The sequence below is a fragment of the Aulostomus chinensis genome, chromosome 6 (genome assembly GCF_037954235.1).
Source record: "Aulostomus chinensis isolate RoL2024-O1b breed Wild chromosome 6, RoL_Achi_v1.0, whole genome shotgun sequence".
Classification (NCBI taxonomy): Eukaryota; Metazoa; Chordata; class Actinopteri; order Syngnathiformes; family Aulostomidae; genus Aulostomus; species Aulostomus chinensis.
The window spans coordinates 11164987-11188563 of NC_141325.1; the positions used below are offsets into that span (position 1 = coordinate 11164987).

At 41.1% G+C, this 23577-nt stretch overlaps 1 protein-coding gene across 2 annotated transcripts in view; it reads right to left on the reverse strand.

Annotated features, from left to right (window-relative positions):
* The window catches only part of efna5b (ephrin-A5b), a 97056-nt gene extending 77078 nt beyond the window's left edge, over positions 1-19978 (reverse strand). The window contains exons 1-2 of one of the 2 annotated variants that reach the window (XM_086206416.1): positions 19446-19978; positions 18845-19091 (exon numbers count right to left, since the gene is read on the reverse strand). In XM_086206416.1, coding sequence (XP_086062542.1) covers positions 18845-18969 — 125 coding nt within the window. In that variant the 5' untranslated portion in view covers positions 18970-19091; positions 19446-19978. Of the gene's footprint in view, positions 1-18844 lie in introns of both variants that reach the window. The other variant, XM_086206417.1, reaches the window with a different exon arrangement.
* Positions 19979-23577: the final 3599 nt, after the last annotated feature.

Genomic DNA, 23577 nt, shown 5'->3' on the forward strand with positions numbered 1-23577 from the left:
GAGAGAAGGGCTGGCGATAGACACGAAATGTGGCACGAAATGCAGAAACAGAGCCCCTCAGACACACATTGAGTCAAGCACAGGCGTCTCAGCCTTCCAGCCAAGCCTACAGTGTGGTTAACTCCTGGCATGCCACGCAGGACCAGAGGCAGCTGTTCCTCAGAGGGAGAGACGCCACGGGTGGAAAAAACTTCCTGGTGTCAAAGCAACCAAGAGGACAATTGGACAGCACAACATTTTTCCAAATAATATAAATGACTAAATTACGCCAGATTGTTAGTCATCGTGTGATTATATTTAATAATATTAATAAAAACATAGTCTTTGATATTATAGAAATCCTTTTTAATGGAATAATTTTAGGAATGCTTTAAAGCACTGTTAGAAATTCCGTGTTTAAAATCAGTCATGCAATATCCCCCATCCAGATGCTTAATATAATAACAAGAAAATTACAACTTTATGTCTGCGGGTGCATTTGGCTAACCTTTAAATCTGCAGTACGCCACTGATCTCCTGCTATTCTGAAACACGTCCCCCTGACCTTCCAATTAAAGCTCAGTACCCACAGCGGCAACACAGTAAACCCCCCCCCCCCCCCCCCCCGCGCACCCCCCCCACCCCCCCAGCTGCAGGTTTGGACACTAGGTGTTTAACAGTCAGCTATAAAGTCATTAGGAAATTGTAAAACACTGGAAAAATTTCACCATTAAATGTCCGGGAGACACAGAGAAAACAAAGCAAGAAGGAGAAGAATTATTCTGCGTCCAGATATGCGGAAGTAAAATATTTGCACAAAAGACACAACAACAAACAATTCCAGTGGGATATCAGGCACGATATGTTGTAATGTTTTCTCAGTGGGTTTCAAGGGCTTGGAAAGAAAAAAAAAAAAAGACATTACCAGTGATATACTGTACAAGCAAGTCATATTTTAACGGTGTGGGTGTTCATACATTATTCCACACGAATAGCCTTGACATGCAAATAATGGCACATCTATCATCAATCAATGCTCTAATAAATACAAGCATACAGCTAATCAGAGTTTTGCAGTGACATTTAATTAATTGACTGTTTTAATGAAAAATTGCACATAAATAACACACGTTCAGACAAATGCATCAAAAAGACAGTAGTTTATCCTCCATCATAAACTAAATGCCTAAAAGGACCCTAAATGCCACCTGCAGGCATTAGCGCTGACATTTCTTGATTACACCTTTTCTTGACTCCAAATAACCACAAGTGCTCATTAAAGCAAAGGAAAGGCTATGAATACGATTCTATTTTGGTACTAAGGCAGTTCTACTGCATGTTAATACATAAAGTCATGTACAATAAATCTGCAGCAACATGTAAATGCAAAAACAAACCATTAGTGTAGCAATTAATGGTATAGGGTGCTAATAGCGGATCTAGCCACTGCGCAATATAACTAGTGACACTGTAATGAGCCATTATATCATATATTAATGACATTAAATTAGTGGCACTTGGAGGTTGGTGTTGTAATGAGGAGGACTTGCTTCAGTCGGAGCATGCAAAAGGTCACAGTGAAAAGATTTATCAAAAGCAGTCTCATCAGATTGGAGTCGGAAATTGTCAACTGATATTAGAAGTGAAGCACTACAGTCCCTCGCCACGGTGGGAGGAGGATCCCCTCAATTAACTTCACAGGGACGCGGATCTGATAGCATTCCAACATTAGCATGCAAAGCCAAGCTGTAAATAAATAAACATATGAGCCCAACTAGGCAGCCACATATCCCACCGCTGGATGACCAAGAATGTATTTCACAGAGGGCTGCTTCTTTTGTTTCCAGGCATCAGAGCGGCAATGTTGTTTACTTATTACTGAAGTGTTGATTATTGAAGTTTTCATTAATTAAAATTCGTTTCTCGTTTCAGATGTCTAAAAATGAATTATTCACACAAACAAAAAGAAAAAAAATTCCAATAAAAAAAGGCATTGTTGTTCCCGCAATTATTTCTGATAATATGAAGGCAAGTCTATTAAGAATTTAAACACTACAAAAATGATTAAAAAAAAAAACATTAATTTAGAAAGAGTCCTACAAAAAAGTGCGGCTTTTAAGGGGGAGAACAAGAACACAAATCAATAGTAAGCTTGTAAATGCGGCAATGTTAGTTTGAAAAGGAGAGTCTAAATTAGAAATAACTTGGTAAATTTAAAATTAACAGGCCCTCTATCACTTATCGATCCACATTTATTACTTTTAAACGCGGGTAATTGTTGGGAGTTTGGTGCAATCTCTGTCTACATCTTTATAGAATGGCTCCAGTAGGTGTATTGGCCTTAAGTGCACTCGTAAATTGGTTTTATGAGTTTCTGAGACATATCGCTGCTAATGTTTCCACTCGACGGCTTTATAGCCATATTGTAGTGACTCCGGTGAAAGATACTTTCTAATATATTGCAAAAGTGATGTTGACAAAATATATCTAGTGTTTTTTGGCTGATATTATGGCTGTATGTTTGACACAAGTGAAGATTATACAACTGATGATGAAAGAGGATCACAGAAATAAAATAGCTCTTTCAAGTTAAGTGAAAATAAATAGACAATTAAATATTCATTTGTTTAGAGCTATGGTCAATATACCATATTTGCACCCGTGAAAAAACAGAGGTAATTGAGCGAATAATTCACTTTTCTTGTGGTAAGAGACAAAAATGCTGAATTAATCAGCAAAAATCAACAAATGGGCGTAAAGAGACTAAAATTTGATATGCGTGTCGAGGTGTGTGCATGTGTGTGGTGTGTGAGAGAGAGAGAGAGAGAGAGAGAGAAAGCGAGCATGACCGTGTACAACTCCCTGTATTATTCTCCAGATGTTCTTTTTCACAGCTCTGTAAAAAGACGAGCGGCACTCAGCCGCCTTCCTATTCTCCGCCATCCTCATTCCTCCTACTCACACCATTCGATCCCTCCATCAAAGCAGGCCACTTTGCCAAACATGATCCCTGCCTGTTGTGTGTTGGTTTGGTTTCGAGGAGCGGATTAAACAGTTCCCACCAACTCTCTGATGTGGACCTTATCTCAGGTTTCTCTTGACACTGGCGGTGCTGTGGTGTTATTAGAAGCTAAAGGGCTTTGTTATGGAACACAAAAGGCAGAGCTAGGCAGCAGTTAGTAAGGCTTTGTTAAGGGTCACAGAGGTGTTAAATAGACTACACCTGGAGCTGTGTTAACACCTTCACCTGCGACATTCAACCTTCCATGAAAGGATGGCTCATTCAGCTGAGAAAACGGATGGAAAATGAGTCGCAATGGGACAGAAATATTAACAATATCAACGTTGACGAGGGAGAAATGAGCGATTTGAAACGTGGCAGGAAGTAAAGGATGCAACATTTTGGGAGCAATCGCTGCCCCTCTTTGGAGTTTGATGTTTATTGATCATTCATGGCTGTAATGTGATGTCAAGGCCTCTCTTACCTGCCTCAGCAAGCAGGTAGTGAAAGCACTTCCTGGATCAGATCCAAATCAAACCCCAGAACACATCCACCGCATAGAACAACACTCTGTAGTCGAGGAAAAAAAAAGACCTTTTTTTCATTCAGTGATCAAATTCAATTTTGTTTCAATATTCTTTTTGCCCACAGTGGAGCCCCGCAGTAACTTTTGGGGGAGAAACAGACCACATTCTGGGCCGGCTCAGCGTCAGGCCTTGTTACTCTGGATCCCCATCTCCTCTCCCTCCCACCTCCTTTCATCCCCCTCTTATCCCCCTCTTATCCCCCTTCTCCCCCCCATCTCCCACCCCCCCTTGACATGTCTGGCTGGCCTACACACGCGATCCCCACGCTAGCTGGGCCTAAGCCCCGTAAAGGCTAACACAAGCTCAGTGCAATACTCCTATAGGGGCCCACCCTTATCCAGCTATACACCCCCCCCCCCCCCCCCCTTCTTGTGCTGCCTGACTACACTTTCGCTTCGCATTACTTCTGCTATTCTAACTTTTCCACTTCTGAGCACTATCAATTATGCACTAAAATAACTGTGGGGCCAGGCTTGGCAGCAGGACATAAAGGCCGATTATGAGTGTGAATAATTCAGCCATCTTCGTGCCATGTCCCTCTTACTAGTGATACATGCAGGAAAGCTTTACAGCTAATGTACGAGGACGGGCACAATCTGACCCGGCCCTAATGTAAGGACATCTCTCTACGTCCCAGAGGACGGAGAGCTGCACAGGACATCAACTTCTGCGGCTATATTGCATTATTAACGCAACTTTGAGTTGCGATGTCGCTCCCAGATTGTCAGGTCTTGACGGCGTCACAGGCCTGGAGGCTGACACCTGTCAGGCTGTTAACAAGAATACCACCTCAACCCAGAGGCAATTTACACTCATGCTATTCATCTATTTGGACAACTTCAACAAATGTTAAAAAAATAAGTTCAAAAGAAAAGAAAAGATCTTAATACTCAAGAAAAAGACCAGGGAAACTAATTTGCACATGGGTGGTGGTTCACCGCAGCCATCAGACAGGGTAAGGTCAAAGGATCCAGACAAGCAGACAACCTTCCATCACCTTCACGCTCAAAACATGTCCACCTTGACTTCATTTTTCATGAATTGCGTGCTAAGGTTTGCAAGTGCAACTCTTCTTCATCACAAACAATAATAAATATTTCAACTCTCCACTCAAACCAACCTCGCACTCTAATGCAATACAAGAAGTAGGAGGCATCTCTTTTCTCGCTAGCTAATAATCTGCATCAGTTCTGCGCCTAGTTAAAAAAAATACCACTGAAACAACAGTGGTAGGGAAAGCCTCCAAATATATTGAACTTTAATGAGGAAGAACATTGAAATTATATGTTTATTTTTATCTATTTGAAAAAACTTCCAATTTAAAGAGTATTTCTTCAATAAAAAACAAAAATAAACTGGAGTCCAAAGCATTTTTATCTTTAGAGATGACATTTGAACTCTTGAATTATTAAAATATTTGTATTACTGAAGAGTATATCTTATTCAGCTTTATAATGGCCACTGTTGTGTGCTTTTTTTAAATTTGTAATTTTTTAAATAATTTTTCTTGTAAATGAATGTCCAACATACATACATATACACACACACACACACACACACACACACACACACACACATATGTATATATATATTTTTTTTTTAATTTTTTTTTTAAATGTGATTAATTAATTCAACTTTTTAATTTTCTTCACCGGGAACAAATAATGATTAAAAAAAAGTTTCTTAACTGTGAAACAGTCGGACGAAGCACTACGTCACTTGGGTTGAATGAAAAAGTGTGTGTGTGTGTGTGTGTGTGTGTGTGTGTGTGTGTGTGTGTGTGTGTGTGTGTGTGTGTTGGGGGGGGGGGTCACAATCTTTCTCGTTTGTGCTTCCGTTTGCTATGGCCGGTCTAATCCTGGCTGGAATGTCTCCAGTCGTGGGGTTCCACAGCCCCGCGGAACAGAACAGCAGGTGAAACTGAACTCTCAGGGGACTTGTTGGCCTCACAGCTATTCCAGTAGTTCTACTGTAAAGTTCAACCGGACCCTCCATTACACAAGAGCGTGCTCTCGATGTTAGTGATTATATGAAAATTATTTTTACAACAAAACAAATCAGTATCAATATAGTATCACAGTTGATCCCGTTTTAGTTTGCAAGATGTATTGAAGAATTATTAGTGATTAATAAATCTAATTCTCTCCCAATATTTGTCAAATATGTTGCCTTTGAATAAAACTTTTAAATGTCAGGGAATTTATGGAAAAACAAGAAGAAAAGCTGATTAAGCCATGTCTGCTATGCCCGCCTCTTTGTGTCTGGCTGGTGCCGCATTTTTTTCCTTTGGTTTGGCGGCCATGTTATTGCGCACACACACACACACACACACACACACGCACACACACACGCACACACGCACACACACAGTTGTCACACACATTCTGTAGGTCTGTTACTGTATCTTGGAGTCGAGAGCTTAGAAGTACCAAAAAGAAGAAAAAAAAGAAAAAGAAAGATCAAAAGAAAACAAAACCAGACACAACACAAGTATCAGCTAAGGGCTGCAGCCACAACACTGAGCCTAATACTGAGAGTGGGCATGCTGGGTCACCTCAGCAGGACCCCCCCAGAGCCATAGACAAGGACAGTACAGTTAAAGGTCTGGTAATCCTGGAGATGGGAGTGAGGAAGGGAGGGAGGACAATATGGCACAGAGGGCAAAAGAGTGGGAGAAAAATGGAACGGCCTATATTCTAGGGATACGCGACACGACACAGAGGTGTGAGCGGGAGGACTGGAACAAAAGCAGTCGATAAAAAGAAAAACTGTTTTTCACATGTATGGATGCTCGGTTGATTCTTCTTCTTTGGGGTTCTTTTTTTCTTTTTTAAACCAAAATTATTCCCTTCATTTTATCTTTACGTCACCATTCAGAAGGCAAAAGAGGACGACTCTCACCAAATAATCTGCTTTAGGGATGTTTTGGTTTAAAAAGCGCAACAGTGAGATTAAGAACATTAGAAACTTTTGTGTGTGCTGGGGAAAAAAAAAAACACACTCTCCCAAAGATGTAGCCAAAGGCAGTACTCATCACCTCTGTTTATCTGGAGGGCTTAGGCCACTTTGGGGACTCCCCTTAAGTCTCACTTATCTCATTAGACCCTTAAAACTGATTAATATGAATGCCAGCAGAGGCCAGCTCGAGGCATTCTTAAGAAAAGAGGGAAGGAAGAAAAGAGAAGAGAAGAGAGATGGGGGGGGGGGGGGGGTGAGGGGGTTGTGTCTCCGGACAATGAGCTGATGGCTTTTTAAGCCTCTCAGTGGCTCTGGGTTAATACCTCAGGCTGCAGTCATGGGATAGGCTGCAGTTCAAAGGCTGCTGCACTCTAAGGCTCGCTGCTCACCGATTTAAAGGAAGAAAATAAACAAGCAGAGAAAATACCATATCTCCTGCAACTTGAACATCACTAAAGAAGTAATGAAGTGCCCCTCCAAACCAGAGCGGTGTGTGTGTTTGAGTGTGTGTGTGGCTGCATATGTGTCTGCGTTTGTCCGTCTATGTTCTTTAAGGGTGTCATATTTGGTTATGTGGGATAATGTTGAGAGTAAGCCAGACCAGTTGAAGCTGGGCTCAGATGAGAGGAGAGGGTGAAGATGGGATTTATCACACATTCCGGGGATCAGTCGTTTTCCCTTCAGGGGAAAAAACACACACACACCGCACAGGAGTACCAACCACTGCACGTAAACAATGCGTGACATGCGCACACACACAATGCAACTTCACAAAATAAGAAAACTATCAAGCAGCTCTCTGAGGAGCACGCTCAGAGAATTGGGTCAAGAATAGTGCTACACTCTGCTATAATAAAGCATGTGTGTTTCTGCTGCCTCATTAAAAGAGGAAAGAAGTAGGGGTCGGCTAAGGATACACACATATTCTCACACGCGCATGCGCACAAACTCACTTGTGTGTGTGTGTGTTCGTGTGTGTGTTTATGTGCATGGGATGCCAGCAAACGCAAACACAAAATATGTATCTCAACATCAGGCACGGTTTGGCACCAACTGTTGCCATCAGGTTTCACGCCGCAAAATTTGTAAATTTATGATTTATTGTGTGGTTCATTTCAGATCAGACAAGCATTTATCGCCTGTTAAAAAGCCTTTCATATCAAAATTGTTATTGAAGTGAACTGACATGTCACTTTTACAGTCTGCAGTGTGATAGATATAGAAATTAGAATTTATTTGTGCGCCAAATCCCACTTCGCCTTCAAACTGACAACTGGAGAAACAAGCTGAGTCAAAGACGAATACAAAGAATTTTGTTTCTGAATGATATACCCACCATCTGAATCACAGTCATGCATAATTATCCATATTATTCATCACGATGAAAGGAACACATCATTTTACGACCTTCATTTGCAGAGTACATCTACTTTTGAGGACAAAACAGTCCATCCTCATTGTACCAATTTGTCTCCACAACAGATATATATAGCGTTTTGGAATGAAGCCATCCATTAAGCCGCTACATTACACACACACACACACACACACACACTGTGATATATGCTTTTCACTGGAAAATGCAATTTCAAGGGCACATTGCTTTGTGTCATTGTGGTTACAAGATGCAACAGTAGTACCACAACACCAACCCCCCACATAAACACAGCCCTGCATGTGGGAGTCTTCAGTGTCAAGGGAAACAAAGATGGGGTCTGAACCTGAGCAGCCTTAATCTTGTCTCTGTAGAAAATAGCCCCCGGGTCACCAAACCCAGACCGCAAAGATGACACCTCCACTGAGTAGCAGAATCTTTCCCCTGGAGAATCACCAACAACCAACCTGCCAGCCTCTCTGGCTTTGAGGGAGAACCCCGTTCACACCTGGAATTAATATGAGACTAGAGCGGTCCCATCACTCCTTTAATGGTTTCACACTGGCGTTCTCACTGAAACAGAATTGCCTGATACACTGTGGAAGGCCACACCTACACAGTTGGGATGATTTAGCTGGATTATTATTTAATTTGACTTCAGAAGCCCTTTTTGCACAGGGCCTTCAATACGAGAAAGTTACACCTCGCTGGTTTAATAAAAGTACACAGAGACAGAATGAGAGAACGGATCAGAGGTAGTAACAGTGCTGAAGCAACGCAAGTTGGAAGGGGATGTCTGGAGTTCTCTGTTACAGAACGCCAAGGTGCAGAATAAATTCACACACTGCGTTTGGTTGCGTGTACAAGCAAAGCATCACAACAGAGGAGGGAGGGATGGAGGGGGAGAGAGAGAGAGAAAGAGAAAGAGAGAGAGAACAAGAACGAAAATGAGAGATCTTGACTGATGGCTGACCTAAAGACGCAGCATTGCTCTTCTCTTTCCAACTTTCCAACTTTGGGTCTATTGCTAAATCCAAATCCTAATATATCTCTATGGGCTTTTTCTTTGACATTTTCAGGTGTTTCAGGTGGAAATAATAATGATATGTTGCCGCTGGCACACTAATGAGAAGGCCTACGTGTTTCTGCCTACGCAGCGAACATTAGTTGATTAGGCGCTCCTTCACTTTGGCCCAGTTCATATTTGAGCTCACACTGCTAAAAGAATGGGGCCACATGCAACCCAGACCACCTCAAAATGTGATCTGAACCTGATCTAACTGAGATAACCTCACTCAGACTGGAAGGGGGGGGGGGGTGATGAGCTGTACCAGAGAGGTTGGATAAGGCTGCTTGGAAATGAGCTAAACTGCCGCCTCCTTTTCTTCCCACATGCTGTGTCACCTCTGGCTACTACATGACTCTCCCCTCGTGTCTGGCGCTGACTTTATACTACTACTCTCCTCCCTTTTTTTTTCTTTTTTTTTGATCCAAAAAGCATCCTACAACTTCAGCTGTCCACTCTCTCGCTTTCTCTATGTGATTCATAACATTTTCCTCTCTCTCTCTCTCTCTCTCTGCTCCCCGTTTTTTCTCCTTCGTTTAAAGCACATGCATTCCTCTCAGCCCTGGCAATGTAGAGTGGACACAGAGAAGCAGAACAATGGCTGCCTTTCAGTTTCAGAGCCCAGCATTAGGGAGGCATTGGCTGCTAGTACTTTTCACTACTGTCAATTCAAATGGGCTAATGCAGCTAGCTTATTACTGGCACGCCTGGACACATCGCTAGACTGAACAAAGTGAAAGCAACAACGCTTGTGTATTTTATCCAGATTTATGTTTGGAGGAAAATTGTGGCAGCAGAAGAAACTTTACAATGGGTTATCAAAAACAAAGCGAAGGAATCAATTCGTCCTTTCAACCAAACGCTTTTCATGACAACTCAGACTCACATTCCACAATAGCGTGGTTAAAGCGATCCCGGAGTTATGATACTTCGCCAGCGTGTCGCAGATCCAGTGTGGGATTTTATTTTTCACGGTGAAATTCAGTCAGTATCTCACAGTATATCACAGGAACCGCCCTTTTACTTTCTCTCTTTTTTTTTTGTTTAAGAAAAAATTCTATATAAAAAAAAATTACAATATACAGTGACACATTGTGGCACTACTGGGACTTGCATGTCAACAAATCAGATTTATTACAATTCAAATTACAATAGCAATCAATATGCAAATTCAGAACATTCGTTTTGCAATTAAAATGTGACGAATGACATGTGAATCTCATTTAATGAATCACATCTCGATTGCAGTTTCAGTCAAAATAACTGCTTTTCTTCATAATCGTTCAGCCATAACGTTAAATAATATCGCTGCTCTCTCCGATTTTTTTTTCCCTAACGTTTTGGCTACTTTATTTTTTTTAAAAGCCGTTGATTTGGCGTCTGTCTCTGCAATATTCCTGAACAGGTGAGGTATAAGAAACTACAAAACCAATAAAGTGTTAAAAAAAAGTAGGTCATCTGAGGACACTAGCTAAGCTGAGAAGGTGATAAAACTGTCTTAGGCTAAAAGTAGGGATGATCCAATATTGATATCAGATATCAGTCTGATACTGACTCCTACGGTCTCAGGTCTGTTCTAACATGGTTCTACAGCAGATTTGTACAAATGGACGACAACAAAAACATCACTAATGCACATGAATGTCAGAAACTCCCTTCCTTTGCCAATAATGTTCAAGTTTAGGTTCAATATTTTGCTATCAAATGTCCCTTTATGCATAACACTACCACGACTGACAAGAATATCAGAATCAGATATATTATGATAAACCCCGGAGAAAATAATAAAAAAAAGTGTATTGCTTTATTGCGGTGTCAGCAAATAAATTATTGTGCAGTACCAAAAGCAGGCTTTTTTTATTATTAATTTAAAAAAAAAACTGGGGGTAAACCAAAGGGGATTGTGTCAATTTGAAATGGAACGCAGACCACACAAATGTACATTCCCACTGTATGTTTCTCAGTCTGTCTGCGAAGACGAATTACTTCATGAGTCATTTACAACCAGCTAAAACCTGTCAATTAGGTCTTTATTCACAAGCTGGAGATGTGTTCTCTTCTGGGATCTATTCTCCACACTGCTGCCCAGCTAGAAAAACAGCCAGTCACTCCCCCGCAGACCCCAAGTTAAATAAGGAAAATGCCAGAGTGAGGTCCGAAGCCAGCCTACCATGAAAGGAATTATCTGTGGAAAATGTGTCTGGCAAAAAAAAAAAAAAATAGTGAACAATTTCAATTGGTCCCGTCACATTTTCCAGCAGAAGAGTGAACAGTGACAGAAAGAGAAAAAAAATTGAAAGCCATCAGTCGTCTTGGCCTTGACATGCTGGTGTGGTTCCTGTAAATACAATACGACTTTGACAGTAAATGAGTTTAACAAGGTCAAGTCAAGCAAAGCCGAAGGAGCTGGGTTTCAATCAAGTCAATGTATGTAATTTTGATTTTAGCCGTACACTTGAAACAGCTCCTTAGAGCTGAGAGGAGAGGACACAAAGAGAACTCTCTCAGCAGCACCCCTCTCTGGTCAGGGGTGTTAGATCAACCAAACGTTACTACAGTAACAGCTGCTTCTAGGCCTCCATCTTACAGAGGAGCTGAAGATGGATATGGTAGCGCCATTTTCAGCCATGAACAAAGACCTAGAATACACGATAGCAAGATTCCGGGGACTGGCGGCTTGTTAGCGGAGCTGCAGGGAACTTATATCCTATTAATCACTCCTTTTTGCGGTGATAAACATGAATTTTCTGTGTCATAAAATATATGTTCTACACAGAAAAATATTTTTCTGTCTGTTTCTGACATGCTCGTATTGAGTAATATCTGCAAATCTAACTAAGGTGTTCACAGGGAAAAAAACAACCTTGGACAGCCAGATACTGTGTGTTCCCACAGCAGCTCCGGACTGTCAAAAAGAAACTGAAGTCGCCTTTAGGGAGAAAACTTTCACAACGTTGATATTTTGAGTGAAATTGAGACAGTTACAGCAAAAAAAAGAGGGAGAAATTAACCCTTGAATGACTAAATGCATCTAACAGACAAACAGCAGCTGATGGACACATTATTTTATCGTTGTTACAGTAGAACACAAGTGTAACGGAGCTTTGCTCATGCAGGTGCTTCATAAACTGGTTGATACTTCAAATTGTTTCGAAGAACAAGCTGCATGGCACGTTCCTCTGAAAGCCACGGGCTGAATGACGGCTAAAAGACCGATTGCTCAGCTGATAGCAGAGTTTCAGCACTCTACCTGACCTTGGAGTGATTACTCTGAAAACAAAAACCTGCTTCCCTGCAGGCCAGGGAGGGAAACATGTGCAAGTGAAATGAGGTTGCTATTTAATATCATCCATTTTCTGTCACTTTAACACAAGAGTCAGTCCACCTTTTGGTTTTATATATATATATATATATATATATATATATATATATATATATATATATATATATATATATATATATATATATATATATATATATATATATATATATATATATATATATATATATATATATATATATATATATATATATATATATATATATATATATATACATACACACACACACACATATATATATATACACATATATATGTGTATATATATATGTGTATATATATATATACACATATATAAATATACATACACACACATATAAATATACATACACACACATATAAATATACATACACACACATATATAAATATACATACACACACATATAAATATACATACACACATATATACACATATATATAATATATACATAAATGTGTATATATGTATATACATACAGTATATATATATATGCATACAGTAAATATATATACATATATATGCATACAGTAAATATATATACATATATATGCATACAGTAAATATATATACATATATATGCATACAGTAAATATATATATATGCATACAGTAAATATATATATATATATGCATACAGTAAATATATATATATATATATATATATATATATATATATATATTTATTTATGCAAACACATTTTGCTGATGTAAAGAAATCTCCAGAATACAGTAAAAGGGTACTCAATATTCAAGTTTTTTTTAAGCATTACAAAATACATGGATTTATTTACAAAAATAAAAGTACCAAACTATTTTAACATCATTTTATTAACTTCATAAACAACATTTATTATAAAATCATGCAATTAGGGTTCACAATGTACACATAAATAAGTTATTTTTTTCCCTCCCCAGGTGTAAGATTCCTTTACTTAAATGGAATTAAAGATTCAAGACTATCAAGACTAAAGCCCCCGGCAGCAGGGCGTCTCCTGCAGCATAGAACCACCACAAGGGTCACAGCCAGGGATTCTCTCTGTCTCTCTGTCTCTCTGTCTCTCTCTCTTCTCTCTCTCTCCACTCACTCAGTCTCTGTCTCTCTCTACCACCACATGCAAAAGAGCAGCTGCTCTGCCAAGCACATTGACTAAGCATTGACTACTGCCTGCTGGGCTCATTTTCTAGTTGATAGAAAAAAAATCTAATTTAAATGGTAAAATGCATTTACAGGTCTGGTGAGAAAACACAAGAGTCATTTAAACCTGATAAAAGTATTCTTTAGCTTCTTCACACAACATTACTTTATGTCAAGCTCTACATTTTGGGTTTTTTTTCCCCGTCTCACTCTCAGTTGTCCCCCATACTTTCAGTCCCGACAGCTCAGTTGGTGCTTGTGTCTGCCAATTCCACGGGCAAAAAAAAAAAAAAGAGACTGACAGAGCAGGGGGTCATTAGCAAGAACTAATCAGCCCTCAGACGGAGAGACGGAGGGAGAGAACAAGAGCCAGAGCAGCGGTGAGAGAGAGAGAGGGAAAGACAGAGCAAGAAGACAGCTCCGAGCAAGTCAGTCAAAACGTTAGACGAGCACAGGGTCAAAAACCCGCTCACCTCAGCACTCAAATGCCACAGCAGGATTTGAAAAATGACAAAGTTTCCAGAATTGAGATAATACAAATATTTCAATGGCAACACAAGGAGATGAAACTTCTGTGTCCGTGCAAAAAAGATCACTTGGGTGTACACTCATTTGAGCACACACACACACACACGCGCACACACGCACACACAGGGAAGGGAATGACAAAACATAAAGTTGGACAGCGAATGACAAACTTCCCTTGAAGGTGATATCAACAACAGTTTTTGGTCATGAAAATTTTTCAGTCGTTTATCATTTGCTGCGTGATATTTGCTCACAATCATCCTTTTGAATGCCCCCCCCCCCCGGCAAATGTAAAACTTTTCAACAACGTAATGGGAGAGCGACCTGAAGTTGGTTTACCCTTGCTATCAAAGCTCTTGTCTTTTGTCTGTATCTGGTTTGTGCATGTATTTTGTGTTCTAGTGTGTGTTAGAGTGTGTGTGTGTGTGTGTGTGTGTGTGTGTGTGTGTGTGTGTGTGTGTGTGTGTGTGTGTTGAGTGCGAGTGGTGCAGGCAAAGTAACAAATGAGCCATGAGGTCATGTAGGATTGGTTTCCTCTCCTTTAGATACTTAGATAAAAGAATAATGACACCCTTCTCCCTTGGACTTCTCATTACCTGTCGCAGACTGGTGAAGGAACATCTTGTCAGTTTGAACTGGTGTGTATGTATGTGTGTGTGTGTGTGTATGTGTGTGTGCTTGTGTGTGTGTGTGTGTGTGTGACCTCCCCCTGTGCTCCTCTCAGAGTCTGCCTGACCTCTGTGAGTCTTTATCCACCATCAAGCGTGGAGGGACTCCTGAAAATATCTAATTGTATTCATTCATTTTCTGTGCTTGGCAGAGAGAAAGAAAGAGAGAGAGAGAGAGAGAGAGAGAGAGAGAGAGAGAGAGAGAGAGAGAGAGAGTGGAGCGCCAAGAAGCAACAAAGGAGAAGAGGGCTATGGGGGAGAAGTAATGGCAGCGAGGGGGAGAAAACAAGGGCAGGGCCATCTCTGCGGTGTTACAGCACGGACATTATTAGAGTCCATATCCTCATTAGACAGAATCCTCACACGCAAAGAGCGTCAGCTAGGTAGCAGAGCGTCCACGTCTCAGATTTGAAGACATTTCAGCCTGAGGGAACTTACTCAGGACGTACACGTCAACATTTCTGACACTCCACCAAAACGGATCGCAAAATAACTTTTTGATGGACAGTCAAGTCTTCACAAGAACAAAAATAAAGTGAGAAGTGAGAAATTGGTATTCTTTTTTAAAAAAAAAAGATTAAAGTGTTGTTAAGAAGTTTTTTTTTTGGGGGGGGGGGTTCTTTGGTCTCAGGATGGAATTGTGAGACAAAGATGGAGTGATGCCAAGAAGACGCCAAGGAAATCCCCTCAGTTTCTACTACCAACTCTTACGATTCGGACCGGAGGAAAGGAATAAGAGCCTGAGTAAACTTTTTTTTTATGTGGATAAATAGTTACTTTGCAGAAACACAAAAAGTGCTTATCTGAGATTCCCACTCCGTCTTGTGACACTCTCAGCTGTAAAAGTGTTGCGTGTTTTCTCAGTGAGTTTGTTTAGTTCACTCCTACAATGACTTCACGGAACAGCTTCAGATTTACTCGCTTCTCTGTTCACTCTAGTTGGATTCCTCAAAACATTAGAAGATAAATTTAAACCATTTACTTGTAGGAGCAATTGTTTTGCACTTGGTGCGACTTAGTAGAGGCATAACACTGATGTGAGACATCTAATTTGAGTATAAAAAGTAAAAAAAATAATAATAAACCAAAAAAAAACCCCAAACAGAATTCAGAGACAAATTCACACTGTGGTGAATTATCTCACTCCAGCGATCCTCAAGTCTCTGGGAGCTGTTTTCACATGGTGCGCAAATGAAGGGTGACAAAATAGCTTTGCCTAAAAGTAGTAAAACGCAGCCAGAACGACTTTGTTCAAACGCAAACGGGACAGGAAAAACTCTAAAGATTTTCCTCTGACTTTTCTATTTACTGCTATTATCATTATGAACTGAAAAAAAAAACCTTTTACTTCTCTATTTTTCTTTCCTGGGCGTAGATCAGTAACTTCTTAGCACAGCCATGCACTTTCGGCGTGAGAGTGCAACCTCTGGACAAAAGAAGATAGTGACACACCGGCTTTTCAAGACTGCGATGTTTATTATCAACTGAGTCATCAATAAGAGGAGTTTGGCCATCTCTCCATCCTCTTCATCTTTCTGCTGTTATGTTACCTCTCTGGCATCCTGCCTCAGCCCCTGCAGGGGCGAGCGTCACACAAACTGTATTCAGAGTAAGTAGAACGGAGTGACTGGCATTAGAAGCATTACAGCCTCTGAAAACCTGTTTCCTTTCCTGAGGCGAGTCAGAGCTTTAGACACAGATGAGGCTCAGAAGGCTATCTAGTTCTCAGATTCAACTGGGGACATAAAAGAAAAACACACGCGAGCAGCCCGCTGGATCACAAAGTTCTTGAATTCTCTCTCTTTTGCAACGTTAGTGTGACAGTTTTAGAGATTACATTTACTTAAATGTCCCTCGTTTTTTTGTTTTTTTTTTGCAACTATGGTTGTTTTTTTTCCCCCTGCACTGAAACTGAGAAAAACTTGTCAGCACATCTGGAAAATATCAAGTTAACTGAGCGTCCAGTCAAGTCAAAACTACTTTCTTTTTTTTTCTTTTTTTTTTTGTTGGGGAGGGAGGGTGGGGGGGGGGAATACGGTCTAATGAAGGTATGTCTATCAACAGCACAAATCAAGATTCAACTCAAAATTGTGTTTGCTGCTTTTGAAAAAAAAGAAGTTAAAAAAAAAGGAGTCCGTAAATAAAGAGCCGGGATAAGCTGGAGCAGAAACATAGACCACAACAGTCACGGTCTACAATATATCAGCCCGAGAATCTCCACACCCTGCTGGACTTGCCCTGACTTCAGGAGGGCGCTTACAGCCAGCCCTCTGTTTGTACCCCTGACCACTAATTGCTTCAAGCAATAAATCTTGTTTTTCCAAACTTCAAACTGAATATAAATAGTTGTGCAACAAATTCAGCATGTGCTATTAATGGCTTTGAGCACACCACGAGGACAAGATGAGGACTTTCCTCAACAAATACTAAGTGCCGTTGGCAGTTGAGTGAAGGATCTCTGTAAACCAGCAGTGTTTAGACTTCAGTCCGGGACAAAGCTGTACAGTCTAATTCCATAAGGGACTTTAAATGGGGAACGCCGTCTTGACTTAACGTATTCACTGCACACTGAGCTTGGCTGAAAGGTGTCCCAGCAGAGGAGGGTTCACTCAAGTTTTGTAGCACATCTAGGAAACTCCAAACTTAGCCAAAGTCTTCCCGAGCCTTCCCTTTGGAGACAATCAGCACATAAAAACCTTCCTTCACTCCAAGAAATATTTTTTTTGCTGACATTTCTCTTATTTTAATGCGAATTACAGATGAAAACTCAACTTTTTGGGGGGAGGTGGGGTGGGACAATATCTGTTTTTTTGTTTTTTTAAAGACATGAGATGAAAACGTAACTAGCGCCACGACTGTTTTGAGTGAATATTCATAAAATATGCAAAATATGGAGAAAGAAGCCTTGTATTTGAAGAGAACAATCTATTCTAAAATAAGAACCTGCGAGTGTTCAAGTTATTCAAAGCTCTGACTGTGAAAGTTAATGGTTTCCTTTTACGGCTATTAGTAACAGCTTTGCAGTTTTATAAAATCTTTTTTTTTTCTTTTCCCTTTTTTTTTTGTTGCATTCCTTAGGTTCACATTGGCAGCTTGAAAATCCTGACCACATTTCATTGGGTTTTATACTACTTACAACAACTTGAATTAGGGCTCCAAATACACAGAATATAGTGCTAAAAACAAAAACAAAAAAGAAGCTAAAAATTGGATAGAATAGAGAGCAACAATTTTATGAAGCTCATGTACTAAATACATTTTTTATGAACTTCTCATTAAGTAAGCAACTATTTGAAGGATTTAAAAGGAAAATGAAGCATAAATACAATGTTTAAATATCCATTATACATTATAATACTGCATATTTGAAGTTTAATTCACTTGAGAAAAGTTACTTTAACGTTTTGTGTGATTCTTTTTTTTTTTTTTGGCCACATGACTAAAGACGTTGCATTATAGACTCCTTGTGAATTTCTTGAAGGGACTGTTCATTGTTGAATTCTACATTATTTTATTTCACCTGTCTAAACATCTCACTGAGTATTTATAGGTGGTGTCGATGGATGGAGGGCGCACAGCAAATATCCCAAAGGCACTTCTCCCTCTCACGTCCGAGACCGTTTGGCCTCCAGCAACTGAAGTTTTCCCAAATCAAGGCGATGAAGTTTAAATGGAGGGGCACATTCAGCAGGTAAATACAACTTTAAGACTTGTGCTTCTGTGTGTTTTCAGCCTTGTTACGACAACTCAGATAACCTACAGCTGATGGGTCCAATGTGGTCCGCTCGAGTCCGCCGGACACACATCAACACGACGGTAACGCTTGAGGTTTTATGGGTTTTTCAGCTCTGCCCTTCTTCCTAATATTCATAATTGCACAGTAAATTCCCCCGTGGATGTTTCAGTGTCTGTTTTAAATCTGCATCAGACGATTCAGACTTCTTTTTTTTTTGGTCTGTATTACGCGCGATTTCTGTCTGGAGTTGTCGCTGTCAGAGAGCAGCCACGTATCTACTGAGTAGCCTTTGCACCCTTGTTCCTGTCCTCGGCTCTAACCTGTACCTGCAGCTACTGGCATTCTGCCCTCACTGCGGAGAAGAAGCACCGATGTAGTCTAGCAAAAAAAAAAAAAAAAAAAAAAAACTGCAAATGTTTCACACATCCCGAAGAGACGGCACGTCGCCGCCTCTTCTCCGCTTTAACCCTGCCGGGTGTGAGGCCACTTACTTGGTGTTGGTCCGGTTCCAGAAGACGGCGTAGCGGTCGGCCACCACTTTGGAACTGGGCTCCTGGCTAAATACACACATCCACAGCACCAGGCAGACGAAGAGGACCATTTCCACTTGCAGCATCACTACAGCAAAACTTCGGCACGTATTCCTCTTCGGTGTCGGTCAGTCGGTCGAGTTGTGCGGGCAGGTGATGAAGAGTCTCACTCACATGTGTCCGTGCGTTTCTGGCGCAGTTTGTGAAACTAATATAAATGCGCACAACATAGAAAACGAGTTAGGGACGATTCAAGGAGCAACTTGAAATGACACTTGTTCCGGCGAGGAGAAAATTTTCAAATTAGGCCACAAAAACTAGCACGTCACTGTGTTGTGATGCAGACGGATCGTATAGTTTGTTTAACGCGGAGTCGGTTCTGACAGATCCGAGGTGCCTTGACACAATATCTCTCCCTTCTGGCGCACAAACAGTGAGATCAGTGCGATACAAATGCGGAGCACAACAGGCAGCGTCTTCACTGTGGTGTTGTGATCTCCTCCTCTAGGGAGCTGCTAGATTGTGACAAGGTAAATGACAACTGCTGAATACTTCTTCTTACCCCTGATAGATGGGGATTTGTCAGTCCGAGGTGTGATGGGGGAAAGAGAGGGGCTCAAATGTGTCCAATGACGCCGTGTGGCGCACGTCAGATATCCATGTTCTCCTGACAACTTTTTAAAGCCATGCGGTCAGTCAGTCTCTGGCTGATGAATGGCAATGCGGTAATCAGGCTGCTTCAAGACTCGATTTTGCGTTTCGAGGGTAAAAAAAGAGAGGTATCCCGTCTCAGCGGTTTAGGTGTCACGGTCGAGGTGGGGAGGAGTCCTTCTCGGTGTCGGTGAGAGGACGGACCGCGTTGTGTTTCCTCATGCGCTTCTCTCAGTGGAGACAATTGTTTATGTCCGCATCCCGATGTGTCCTCCTCATATATAAGCCATCGTGCGACACGCAGGGAGCAAAAAAAATCGTGCCTTCTCCCATGTGCGTGCTGTGTAGTCTTCCGTCTTGTGTTAGGGTTGAAAATGCCGGGACCCACAGGGAGGTGAGCGCAATGGCAAGCAGCTCCAGGCGCCGACTGACTGAGAGAGTGGGTTTGGTTACGGGGGAGCGGGGTACAGTTCCATTGGTTTGGAATTATTTGAATGGGCGTCACTCGAACGAAGCCAAGCCCCTCCCCCGCCCAAAAACAGCTAATTCAATTACAGAGAGGAGAGGTAAAGCTGGAAGGGGACAGGGGAAGAGGTGCACAGGACAGGGACTGTCACATCCGACCGATTAGCGCGGACTATTTAATTACATGCAAACGGACGCAGCGGAGCAAAGACCGTGGACTCCAATTACTCCTCCTCAGCTAGGCTTACATTTAATTCAACTAAAATGTGTTTCTCTAATAACCTTAAAATGTAATATTGTCTGGATATTAAAATGACAAATGATAGCACTGTTCATAAATCATGTAGATAGCTCATTAGGTTACCTTGGCCAATAATTTGGCTTTTTTTTAATTAATTTATATTCTGAATTTTATTGCTAATTTATAACAGCCTATCTTGTTCATATTTAATCGAAAATGATAAAGAACTGTCAGATCTAACTCGCAGGGTGTAGACGGCTGATAGGCGGAGAGAGGCGACGCCTTAGAGCTTTCTGAATTGTGTGTGTGATGGTGTGTGTACGTGTGTGTTGGTGAGAGATGGTGGCCATTCAGACTCCGACTATATGTGACAGGGTAGCCTGTTGCGGGGAGCTGAAAGGGGGTTCAAATCGACGCTCCAGCGCCCAGACGCCCCGCAGTGGCGACCAGGCGGGATAGCTGAGACACAAACCCAAGTTCTAGTGCGGAACTGAACAACAAACTAAGTGGATTTCTGGAAAATAAATGCGCAGCAGCAGGCCAGGAACCCTATAAATATCTATACCATTGATTCATATGAATTCAACGTGCACGGTGGTATAGCATCTCTAAAAAAGAAAGGCAGAGATTTAAACTAATAAAGTGCAATAATCATTGCACACAATCGATATTGGAATTCATGTCATTATTTCATCACAAGTGAGCAACGTTGTTCTCCTCCTTAGAAAAATGCATAGATGAAAAGAATAAAGAATGTCCAGCTGGTCTCGCCATCTTATTATTGATTATGATGATTATCGATTATGTGTATTGTGAATTGATGAAATGCCCCGTGAGTGTACTGCAAACCTATTTCCTTGCAGGAGCCAAATTCAATATCCATCCATCTCCATCTTGATGAAGAGGTGTGTAGCCTCTTAGGTCTCTTGGTGTCTATTTTCATTTTCACTCAGATGTCTGTCAGAAAATAAATGAATGAAACCATTTGTAAACCCTTTCTGCCTTTGTCAAGTTTTTTTTAACCTTAAAGAGACAAATCAGTCTGCGTGTGTGCACGCACTTTTGTCCCACAAGGGCACAGGAGCAGAGAGTAAATGGCGGGGGTAGACGCAGGGAGGTAGGACGGGGTAATAGGGCAACAAATATTTTAAGATAAGCCTCTTGACCCCGCCTCTCAAACCAGTGTATGCACACACACACACACACACACACACACACACACACACACACACACACACACACACACACACTCCTAATCGTGCGCTGTCGCATACAGAAACTTTTTTCAAGTTTTTTTGCAACACACTCACACACACACACACACACACACACACACACACACACACACACACGCGGGACACTACTGCTAGGAGAGGAGGGGTGGGGAGGTCAGCCTGGAGGTCAGTGAACATGGCTGTTTTCACACCCACTTTACAGCCATGACAGCATTCCTCCCCTGCTGCGTTCAGTCTCTCTCGCTCTCTCTCTCTCTCTCTCTCTCTCTCTCTCTCTCTCTCTCACACACACACACACACACACTCCTATAAAAATATACTTGAAAAAAAGCACATTTCACTGACTAGTGCACACATCATATACCCCCGGCTGCTTTCATTTGGCACAGAAAGAGCTTTCCTCCCCATCCTCTTCTTAACCTGCTGTCACTATCATAGTGGTCTGCCTTGATTACTTCACATGCGGGCATGTTTTCCCCCTTGACTTCATCCGCATGTTCCAGCAGAGCAATGGACTTTACTTCTCTATTTTATATGAATTTTTTGGAGAGAGTGGAAATTTCGACAGGCAAATATCGTTCTCTCTCTCTCTCTCTCTCTCTCTCACACACACACACACACACACACTCCTAAAATGTATCTTCCCTTCCTCCTCTTCTCTTTTCTCTTCTCTCATTTCATACCTTTCTGTCAGCAGTTTTCGTGATCATATATTCTCTACGTTCAAATCTCGCACACAAATCATTTTATGTTTTGGAGATTCGAATCTTTCAAACAAATATCTGATTTCAGTAATTTTTTATTATCCAATTTAGCTTTTCAGTCATGATTCTAGTAATGTCTTTTTGATCTCAGATAAATGTCTCATCAAAAGCTTCTGTCTGATGTATGGAAGTCATTGTGGCCAAATTGACAAGCATCTGGCATGGAGCCTGAGATTTTCTGTCTCTCACGCCCAGTACTGTGTACACTCTCACAGCAGGGGAGGATGGGGAGGCCGAGCGGCTGACTGACTAACTGGCTGGCTGGCTGGTTAACACTGTTTTTAATGTTACACTTCTTTTTTGCCAACAGGACAGTTTGCGTCTGCACCAAAACACTGACTCATTAGGAGGTGTAAGAATTTAGTTTTGGTTGTTTGCTGTCAACATGGCAGGTCAGGAATGCCAATCGTCAACCAAGATTATTTGAATGTGTGTGTGTGCGTGTCATCGTGGCAAAAGTCAGTCATTTAACTCATTAGACAATACTGATGGTATGGGCTAATGAGGCAAAAAATTAATTTAAATAAGTTATTTAACCGGTAATGTCTTCTTTGTGTTTGTCTGTGTGCGATGCACTTATTTAAAAATTTTTTTTAAATGAATCAACAACATAAATATCCACAGGTAATCAACAAAAATCTACACTGTCAAAAAATAATTAATAAGAAAGCTACAAGCAGCGATGAGCAGCCCTTCACACCCTTGAATTTCAGGGTGTGTGGCATTTCCGCAGAGCGAGGGGTCCTGAAACCTACTGATATTCTGATGTTGCATGAAGAAGCAGACTAATGTGTGCACTGCCTTACTGTACAGTATCACTTACCACAGCCACTATGTTGTGCTAGAATCATGTTACAATTACAGTGTAATTTGGATGCGAGTCAAATTGTTTTTATTTTTTTACATCAGGCTCACCTCCTCTAACCACTAGGTAGCGCTATGAGTTAGATTCAGCCCGCAGACGTCTTCAGGCTGAGACGCGCATCAAATGTGAAGTTTGTAAAAAAAAAAAGGTCTGACCATATGGTGATTGATCAAAATTCCCTGCCTAACACCAGTAAAACTGTTTAAAAATTAAAAGCCAATTCTGACCAAAGATGAGAGGGATCTGATTGACATATGAGGAGGAGTACGCCACAGTGTGGAAAAAAAAAAAAATTGTGTTGTCAATGGGTGACAAGATGACATATCCTCTCCAAAATTCAGCAAGTTCTTTTTTGGCCCATTCTACCATCCCACTAAATTTGGTCAAAATCCACCTTACAGTTTGTGCATAATCCTAACTGGCAGTCAGTCAAACGCCACCAAAATCGTGACTTCCTTGTCAGAGGTAATTCA